This window comes from Emydura macquarii, unplaced genomic scaffold (genome assembly GCF_026122565.2).
Source record: "Emydura macquarii macquarii isolate MOO-44397 ecotype Brisbane River unplaced genomic scaffold, CSIRO-AGI_Emac_v2 contig_3374, whole genome shotgun sequence".
NCBI lineage: Eukaryota > Metazoa > Chordata > Testudines > Chelidae > Emydura > Emydura macquarii.
The window spans coordinates 774,139-784,697 of record NW_027133511.1 but is presented as its reverse complement, the minus strand read 5'-3'; the positions used below and the strand labels follow the sequence as shown (position 1 = coordinate 784,697).

The 10,559-nt window shown below is 46.6% G+C and overlaps 1 protein-coding gene across 2 annotated transcripts in view; it reads left to right on the top strand.

Moving 5' to 3' along the window:
- Positions 1-1,192: 1,192 nt before the first annotated feature.
- RAB11FIP3 (RAB11 family interacting protein 3) overlaps positions 1,193-10,559 on the top strand; it is a 184,668-nt gene continuing 175,301 nt past the window's right edge. For both annotated transcript variants that reach the window (XM_067534049.1, XM_067534047.1), the window contains exon 1: positions 1,193-3,358. In XM_067534049.1, coding sequence (XP_067390150.1) covers positions 2,339-3,358 — 1,020 coding nt within the window. In that variant the 5' untranslated portion in view covers positions 1,193-2,338. The remainder of the gene's footprint in view (positions 3,359-10,559) is intronic.

Below are 10,559 nucleotides of genomic sequence, written 5' to 3'. Positions count from 1 at the left end.
CAGAGCCTGGCCAGACCCAGGGTAACTGCCACCATGAGCACTAGAAAGTCCCCAGGGTGCAAGAGGAGAAAAGCGGCAGGTCCCCGCGAAGATACAGACCCCTCCCCAGGGCAGCTGGGGAATGGCACCATCTGGTGGAAGCTGGGGATATCTCCTGCCCTGATTGGGGGATGTCCGAGGCCTGGGGGGTTCAAATGCAAGCATTGGCTCTCAGGTGCTGGAGCCCCACAGTTCACCACAGATAGCACTAAGAGAAGAGCAAGCTGGTTGTGTCCCCATGGCATCTGTCAGGCATCTCCAGTCTCTACCCCTCAATGGGGGTGGAATCTGGGCTCTAATTTGCCAGTATTGGTTCATGCTGATCAATTTAGACTTGTAGAACTGGAAGGGCCCTCACGAGGTCACCTAGTCCAGGCCCCTGCACGTATGGCAGGACCAAGCATTAGACCATCCCTGACAAGTGTCTGTCTAACCTGCTCTTAAAAATCTCCAATGAGGGAGATTCCACAACCTCTACAGGCAATTTATTCCAGTGTTTAACTACCCTGACAGGAAGTTTTTCATAATGTCCAACCCAAACGGCCCTGGCTGCAGTTTAAGCCCACTGCCTCTTGTCCTATCCTCCGAGGTTAAGGAGAACAATTTTCCTCCCTCCCTTTGCAACATTTATGTACTTGAAAACTGTTCTCATGGCCTGTCCCCCCAGTCTTCTGCTACCGTTCTTTGATGCTGTAAATGTCTACATCGGGCCCCATGCTCACGTGCTTTAATGCTTTAAATGCCCTGTACACCAGGAAGCAGGTAAACTATTGGGGCTGCTCATAGTGGCGTTGTCCCCAGCCCAGGCAGAGCGCTGCCAACAGTTCCCAGGTGACGGTCAACACGTACCACTCTCCCGCCAGGACTAACACAGCTGGGCTGACCCGCTGCTGCTTTGCGTAAGCAATGCACTTGAGAGGCCTGTGTCAGCCCCGCGCGAGCGGCCTGGCTCCCCGGCAGGAAACGCAAGGCAGCCCTTTATCACGACTGTGTGTCGCAGACCAGTCCTCCCGTCTCCCGCCCCACGCACGCGCACGAGTTCCGCTGGCGGCGGGGAGGGGTGACTGCAAGGTCTCGCGCTGTCTTAGGGGTTGGGGGAGGAGCGGGTGAGTGACATCATCGCTCTAGCTAGCTGCGTCTGCGGCGCGGCGGGTGAGCGAGGCGAAGGACTCGGTGATTCACGGTGCGCAGGCGGCGTTGGTGTTAGGCGGACGGGCGGCGCGTTTGTATCACGGTGCCGCCGCCCCGCTTCCTTCTTAGGCTTAGGAGACACCATCAAAAAGAATCGCAGCCGGCGGGGGCGCCGCACACCCACCGCTCCCCCCCAGAGCGGCGGGGCCGGGGGGTTGCGCACACCCACCGCTCCACCCCTCCCCCAAAGCGGCAGGGCCGGGGGGGGGGGCGCACACCCACAGCTCCCTTAGAGCAGCAACCCACGCAGGGGTAAGGGGCTGAGCCCCCCTTTCCCCTTCGCCTTCTGCTCCCCACCCCGGGCGGCAGCGGGCTGGGAGTGGGCAGTCGCCCCGCGGTCTCCCCCCTTCTCTCCCAGGGTCGGGGAGAGCGGAGCCTGCCTGAGAAGCCGGAGAAGACACAAAGCCCTCCCCGGGCTGTAGGCGGAGCCTGGCTTGCCCCACCCCGAGGATCGGCCCGCCCAGCCGGCTGGCACAGCCGAGGCTGCGGACAGCTCTCGGCGGGAGCCCACGGACCCGGGGAGCGGCACCCCTCAACAACAGCTGCCTTCCCCCGTCGCTGGGGAGCGCTAGGGCCCGGCGGAGGCCGAGGGCGTCAGCCTTCTGTGGGGGCAGCCAGCACGGCCGGGGGGACAGCCTGCCGCTGGGTGCCCGAGGCAGCGGGGAGAGCCGGTGTGCAGCGCCGGGCGCCCGGGTGACCGGCCTGCGGCCGGGGTAGGACGGTCTTTGCCTTTGAGGCTCCTTTGGTTTGTACCTGGGTGCGACAATCGCCTTTTCCATCTTACCTCCCCGGGGGCCCTTCAGCCGCTGCTCCCCCCGGGCCGGGCCGGGCCGGGCCGGGCCGCCGCCCCCTCCTGGGAATGCGAGGAGGACCGAGGGATGGAGAAGATGGATGCAAGCAAATGTCAGCCCCACATCTCCGGTTGGGAGAGGAGGATCCAAGGAGCAGCAACCTCACTGCAACGAGCCCCCTGCTCTGCTCTCATCGAGACCTGAGCCCAGCCGCGGGGAAACGGGGGGAAAGCAATCACTGAAAAATAAACTCAGCCCCTTGTGCAGAGGAGGTTTTATGCTGCTGCGATTTACATTCAAGCCTTGCTTGTTTTCTGATGAAAATGGAGCCGGATTTATTAATGACTGTCTCGGATCCAGGGACCAACCCGGAGCGGGCATCGCTGCGGACAACGGGGCATCTGTTGGCCGAGCAGACTGGGAAGTATCTCATCATGGAGCAGAGAGGGCAGCTGCTAGGCCCAGACCTGGTGCTGCTCCCGAGGGAGACTCTCCCAGACGCCCCTTTGCTGCTGGGGCCCGCTTTACACGAAGCACATAGCGGCCCAATGGCTCTAGAGCAGATGTGGGGTGAGCTGACGCTATCAAGGCTGGATCCTGTGTTGTTCTCAGATAGCCCCATTGAGTATTTATACCGCATGGAAAAGCCGGGGAATGGCTTCTTGGACCAAGACACTAACGACCCAATCAGCGACCTGGAACAAGATTCAGGTGTAGGTGATAATCATCATGGTTGCCCCGAGAATGATTTTGATTTGAGCCTTACTCTGGTACAAGATGCCCTGGTCTCTGAGCAGATCACAGACTTGGAGGAGCAGTTCTTCTCTCTTGTACTGGATCAGGCTGTGTCTTCTCCATCTCTTCAGGATTTACAATTCAGGAGTGCTGGGTTAAGTACAGAGGACTCAAACCAGGGAGAAAGCTTTCCTGAAAACAGCAAAAGCCTGCAAGCAGAAGGGGAGTTTTACTCAGGAATGGAGACCTCCCAGGAGAAGAGCCACTCTGAAAGACTCACTTCAACTTCCCCTTGGACTAAGCAGCTAGAAGACTCTATATCTCAAAGCTGCCAAGAGGCACTTTCTTTAAGTACCCAGGATTTCTCTCTCACTCACCAGATTGGTAAGGAGATGGACCTCTTCCCTGCTTTCCATTCCTCTAGCAATCTGAGCCAGCATACTGAGTTTGGCCAGGCTGATCCCCTAACTAATGAGTCTCCAGGCTCTCAAGAAGATGAGCCCCGTCTCCGAGCTGTGTTTGATGCCCTAGACCAAGATGGGGATGGTTTTGTCCGGATAGAGGAGTTTGTTCAATTTGCTACAGTCTATGGCGCAGAACAGGTAAAAATCATTTATTATTTGAATTTCACTTAGACCAAGGTACCTGTGAATGGTTATTTGTTCCACTCCTGAGGAACACTCAGTTCAGTTATTCAGATATGTTTCTCTTTTGTGCATAAAAATGGTGAATAACTTCATGTACTGTAAGATTTCAGAATTCCATCTCCTATAATGAACTTTCAATACTGTGTTTTGCAGCAATCTGTTTATAATAAGGTTAAGGGTCTGCCTGAGGACCTTCTTCTGTAGTCCTGACCTGGGCAAAGTCTCTATTGAATTTGATTAACATCTTAACTGTAGGATGGTGTCAATAAATTGACAAAAGCCAGCATTATACTTGCACATTGCTGAGCTTTTTCTTCCTGTTGTACTTAGGTATTGTAGCACATGGTGTTGTATGTAAAATTAGGCACTGTTCTAATTTCATGTGAATTTTAGAGACTGGGGGTCAGACTGATGCCCTTATTTTGAAAACTTTTTAAATTGATGCTCACACTTCCATATTTCCTGTGATTTCTGGTAATTTCTCTTTATGTTTTGATAGGGGAAAACAAATGAAAACTTACAACTCCAGGTCCTTTTGTTTGCTAGTTATTGGGTTTGTAGGTCCTTTTTTGTATCTATTTTTAGTAGCTTGATCTCTGTCTGATGGATTTAATTAGTTATTATTGAAAGAATCTGTAATATACCATACTCCTCTACTTGCCGAATTGCTGAGTGAGTGTTTTTTATCTAGCAAAGTGGGCTCCCAGCTTTATGGAAGACAATTTTTGTGGATGCAATAATTTAAGAACCCTGCCATTTCATTTTAGACTACTTTGCTTATCCAGGCTAACATTTTCAGATCATTCATACAAGTCAAGTATTTAGGTAAAGAGAGTGTGCAGTGGGGCCGCAGTAAGCTGCTATCTTTTTGGGTTCCTCACACCTCAGAATAGTAGCAATTGGTAAACACTTGCATGTGTAGCATATAAGGCAACTCCCAAGTAAAACAAAGTAAAATTTGACAGCTGTACTCAAGTAATTAGTTCTTAAAGCAATGTGTTAACGTGCACAAATTTGCTGCTGTATAATAACTGGGATTTTGGAGCTCTTACATGTGATTTCAAGTTAAGGACATGTATTGATCTGAAAAAGTGTGTATTGCCCAGAAAGGTGACCTCTGGGAGTTTGCTTGTTAGAAAGAAAGAAAGAAAGAGAGAATATTGGTCCATTCATTGCTTTACTTACTTTTTACTATTTGCCTCAAAGAAAATAGCTAAATGATATACAGGTGAAGCAGATGTTAAGCAGAGGGACTGTTAACTAATAGTGTTACAAACCCAACATAACTTAAGTCCTTTGTTGCTGCTTGTGGGCTCTATATTTCCTGTATATCTGCTTGCTCATGTCAAGTATTAAGTAGCTCAGTTTTCGATGGGTATGACTCTCTTTTTTTTTTTTTTTTTAATGCTGTTTTTTTTTTTTTCTTGTTTCTATTGCATTGTACCATGGTGAACTTGGATTTTGCTATGTCCTCTTGTAGCAGATCAAATGTGATGTGATGTAATATGAAGCCACCTAGTATGACCCAAAATGTGGAGAATTAGCAACTGAGGTTACCTATAAGAAGGAAGACATTAGTCAGATGCTATCTCAGTTTTGGCTTATATTGATACTTACATAAACCTAAAACTATAGTCAAAATGACATTGCGTTTTTGAATGTGCATATATCTTAAAAAGGTTGAGTGTTTATCCAGTGAGAAGATTCACTTGCATGGACTTGTTACATAAAGATATAATTTGCTGTGAAAGCTAATGATATCTTGAACTTCTAGGGCAGAAAGATTGTCTCCTCTTTTCTAATTTAAAAAAAACCCAACTTATTTGGCTTAGTGTCTAAAAACAATAGAACATTTCTATCAGTATAAAATCAGAGGCAAGCCAACATGTCCTTTACTTGTAAGTCACAAAACGGAAAGGAACTCATTGATATGCTCGGTTAAGGCATAGTGTTTGTAAGTCTGTTACCAACTTGTTACGTGCCTAAAATAGGTAGTATAGTAGGGAAGACAAAGGAGAGTTACAAACAAAATGACACTTCTATGTAGCTTCATAGGAAGGAGCATTTGCTTCCCTAGGTTTGTCACCTGTTTGAAGGTTCCATTGACTCATCACTACTTTACCTTGGGGGTCTGTGAGAGCCCTGCACCTCAGAGAATTAAACATTACTCTGTTTTGTTTTCCTCTATAGCTCAGCTCCATGCATGGATAACTGTCTCTCCAAAAGTAGTACTGCTCACTCCTAGATTGGTGGGAGGGTTTGCTGAAGAGCCATGGGCTTTTCCCTCTACCCCATCGGCAGCTCCGCTTGGTACCAGAGGGGGGGACAAACCAGAGTCCTAACCTCTAGTTGTGATGACATATTGCCATCCACATATTTAAATTGTACTTGGAAATACAAGTTGTAAACCACATCCAAATGGAAATCTAATGTTCTCTTCCCACCCCCTCAACTGCAGAATTTTGATAAACTCTTCCAGCAGTCCACTTCATAAATGGTTTTGGAGGCTTCTTTGATTAAACAAATTCTTATAAGAAAATATAAACTATCGACCTGTGAATTCATAATTAATGCAAAACACTTTCTGAGCTTAACTTCATTTTAAAATTGTTTACGGTAAATGTTTCATAATGTAGATCTAATAGCTAGTAGCAAATGTTTTGGACAAAGTGACATAGAACTGCCGTAGAAATACTCAAACCAACAATAAAAGGAGGAGGGATTTTGGAATTCCTTACCCTAAGGTGTTTATTCCCTATATTATCTCTATCGAGAGAAAAGACAAATCCTACAACAGTGTGCAAACAGTCCTTTCATCCAAATGTGACCATCAGTTTTGGTAATGTATTTGGTAAACCCATTAAAGGTTGCAGATTTGTTCACAACTTATTTTTGTTGAGTTCACAGGGATAGTTTGTGGGATGTTGGTTGCTTGGTTCCATTTTAATTTTCATCCCAAGGACTACGCAAGACAATCTTAACTTGTTTAACTATATATAATCGTATGCTAGCCTTCCTATACTAAGCAATCCAAATCAATAGAACAGGAAGGCATACACATTATGTGGAACAAATGTATGTTTATAAGTACAAATATATGGTATGTAATTTTTTGTACTTGCTAACAGTGCAATTAGGTTTAAGATTAATTACTGATTCATTTAAAATGAAGAGTTATTGCTGTATCACCTTGCTCAAGTCTCCCAACCTTTCTGTGCTTCAGTTTTCCTATCTTGTTCTCCAGCCTTAAAGACAAAGAAAGAATTCCTCTAAAAAAGCATAAACTCTTACAAGGACTTAATGATGGATAAAAGGGAACACCTAGGATTATCTGCAAAATTGAAGAACTGCTTCTGTCCATCCATTTGTATTGCCATAGCACCTAGGAGGTCTATTCATGGACCATGTGCTAGGTGCGGTGTAAACACTGAACAAAAAATGTTCTGCTCCAATGACTTTACAATCTAAGTACAAGCTTTGTAATTCTTTCCTGTTAAGCTGCTGGTTTTTCCTGGTGGACCAGAATGGTGTTTGTTTTTTATTTTGTTCTGTTTGTGCGGGTTTGCTTGGCTCAGAAAAAAGCCCTTCTCAGACACCCTCCTACCTCCTCCCACCACAGTTTTCATGAACTTGTCATGGAGTCCTGCAGCTCTCAACTTGTTTGCTTAGACCCTTGTCACTGCAGATTTCAAGTGTGGGGCCACCCCCTTTTAGTATGCAGTTTGAGATTCGAACAGAGTCATCTTAGGGCATAAACAGAAAGGCTTTTGTGTTTCACAACAGGCTTTTCCAAGACAGCGGTGTTGTAGGGAGAAAAGTTTATTAAAGGATGGGAAAGAAGGAAACTGAGGCATGTGTGTCCCTGTTGGGAGCAGAAAAGGAGATTACTATTTAAATCTGAAAGTGTATTGCTTTAGTTAGGGGAGTGGGTGATGGTTCATGCCAGTTGTCTTCCTTAACCAGTTCAAAAGTTCTTATATTCCTTCCTTATTGTATTTTGGGTAGTCATAGAAGGGATTTTCGTATACTGAATGCAGAACTTTAAATGTAGAAATTCTAACTACATGGTTACCTGCAAATAGTCACGCAGTCTACTTGCAGTGTGTTTTACTGTAAGTGATAGAGGGCTACGGTATGGCTCTGAAGTTCCAGTGTTCCGGCCTTGCTGCTGATACATGGTAGGGGTGTTTGTAGCTCCACACACTGGAATTTGTTTTACCAGTTTAAAGTTGCAAATAACATTCATTTTAAAACTGAATTTAGCATCCTCTCTAAAATCTACCAAGAATGAGATTAAACATCATGAAAATAGGTGCATCGGATTACCTTTTTCCAATCATAGTGCCCATTTTTGAAAAAGGGAAGGAGAAGGATCCTGGGAACTACAGGACCAGTCAGCCTCACTTCAGTCTCCAGAAAAATCATGGAGCAGGTCCTCAAGGAATCCATTTTGAAGAACTTGGAGGACAGGAAGGTGATTGGGAAAAGTCATCATGGATTCACCAAGGGCAAGTCATGCCTGACCCACTTTGATTGCCTTCTATGACAAGATGACTGGCTCTGTGGATGTGGGGAAAGCGGTTGACATGATATACCTTGACACTAGCAAAGCTTTTGTTATGGTCTTCCACAATATTCTTACCAGCAAGTTACAGAAGTATAGGTTGGATGAATGGACTATAAGGTGGATAGAAAGCTGGCTAGATCATCGGGCTCAGCGGGTAGTGTTCAACGGCTCGATGTCAAGATGGCAGCTGGTATCAAATGGAGTGCCCCAGGTGTCGGTTTTATTCAAAATCTTCATTAATGATCTGGAGCATAGTTTCTCAACCTGTGGTACACGAACCCCTGGGGGTACGCGAGACACAGGCAGGGGGTACCCGGGGAAAAACAGAGTAAAGGGGAGGCGGATTGTAGCTGCTGAATTCTGAGGAAGCTGTGCAGCAGCAGCCCACTTCCCACCTGGTCCCAGCTCCCAGATGGGAGGCATGTAGCAGCCCCCGGCTTCTGGGGGGAGGTGGGCGGCAGCCTCCTGCTTCCTGCCCAGTCATAGCTCCCAGCTCGGAGGTGGGCCAGGCAGCAGCTGCTAGCTCCTGTATTAGTAGGAGCATTGCCAGCAGATTGAGGGAAGTTATTATTCCTCTCTATTTGGCACTGGTGAGGCCACATTTGGAGTATTGTCTGGTTTTGGGCCCCCTACTACAGGAAGGATGTGGACAAATTGGAGAGAGTCCAGCAGAGGGCAAGGAAAATGATTAGGGGACTGGGGCACATGATTTAGTTGGAGAGGCTGAGGGAACTGTATTTGTTTAGTCTGCAGAAGAGAGGAGTGAGAGGAGATTTGATAGCGGTCTTCAACTACCTGAAGGAGGTTTCCAGGGAGGATGGACTAGACTGTTCTCCATGGTAGTAGATGACAGAACAAGGATCAATGGTTTCAGGTGGAGAAGTGTAGGGTGGATATTAGGAGAGCTTTTTCACGAGGAGGGTGGTGAAGCACTGGAATGGGTTATCTAGAGAGGTGGTGGAATGATTTCCTAAGATCCTTTTCAATCCTAATCTTCTATGATCAGCATCCTGCTGAAGTCCCATAAGATCACTCCTGGCACATGCAAGAACCCAGATGTCTCATTTAACAGAACCAACCCATATCCATTTAGCCGTGCTGAGCCTCAGAAAGGCTGTGCTGACCATACACTGGGACTACTCCTGCATAGCCACCTATACAGAAAGCCATGAGACATATAGGCACATTTGCCTAGCAGTGTTAGGAATAAGGAAAGGAACTGCAGGAAAAATAGGTCCCTGTGGTTAAGGGAATGGATGAGCTCAGAGGAGACCTGGGTTCTGACTATCACTCTGTCACAGACTTCTGATATGAAGTTAGCAAGTCTATTTAAAAAAGAATTTTTGAAGGTTGCCACTAATTTTAGCCTTAAGTTGTCTGGATCTCAGTGCCCCCTGTGAAATCATTGATGAAGATATTGAACAGAACCAGATCCAGAACTGATCCTTGCGGGACCTCACTTGATATGTCTTTCCAGCTTGATTGTTAATCACTGATAACTACTCTCTGGGAATGGCTTTCCAACAAGTTATTTCCCTATGTTCCAGAGGTGTGGGTCAATAAACTCAATAGTGTTTGGGAGCTGAAGGAAATTAGACCTGTGCGGTGAGAAATGAGGAGTATTGCAGGGATGTGGGAGTCATGGACCTCTCTTGCGGAGGGAGTTCAGTAACACAAGGATTGGTATTTGCCCTGGATCTCTGCTGTGCAAAGAAGAAGGGGAAGGTGAGAACCAAGGGCATGGAAACATGGGTTGGGGAGCAAGAAAGTTTCTGTCCTTCTGAGATTGGCATCGAGAACTCTCTCCCTTCAGTGAAAGTCTGGAAGAAAGATTGTAAAGTCACTGGACTGGAACTCGGGAGATGAAGTTTCAATTCCTGGTTCTGCCACAAACTTCCTGTGTGGCACTGGTTAAATCACTTAACTTGTCTGTGCATCAGTTTTCCTTTTCTGTAAAATGGCAGGTGGTCCTTCCCTACCTCAGAGGGGTGTTTTGAGGATAAATTCACTACGGTTTAAAGGGTGCTCATATACTATAATTATGGGGCGGGGGGAAATATGGTCATTGATCACTGGCCATGCTTGTGAGTTACAGTAAGCCCCCGTCCCTACCTGCCAGCCTTAGGCTCACTGGAGATCCATGGGTCCTTCTGAGGCCTCCAGGAGCCTAGTAAGCTCTTTTAGCTGTTCAGGGGATTGACAAGTCTGTTTTTGGTTTATTTAGGAGCCATTTTCAGTTGAGGTGGCACTTAGAAAACTGAGGCTCTTTGAGACAGGGACTGTCAGTTTTATGTCTATACAGTGCCTAGCATAGTGCGTGCTAGTCTGATTGTGGCTTTAGGTGCTACACAATATAAATGTCTGGAAGCCAAATTATTAAACCTATTTTAATTGTGATGTAACTGCTTTATTTAATTGTCAGGTTTGCGGAGCAGGCAATTAAAAAAATCTTTATACTTGTAGTCTGGAAGAAATTTGCTGCAGACTCAATGAGCTTGAACAAACATGGTGTGATGGCTCGTGATGCCATTTTCAGAGTCCCGTTTCAGGTTATAGTTGCACTAGTAATATTTGGAGCGGGGGGAGGAA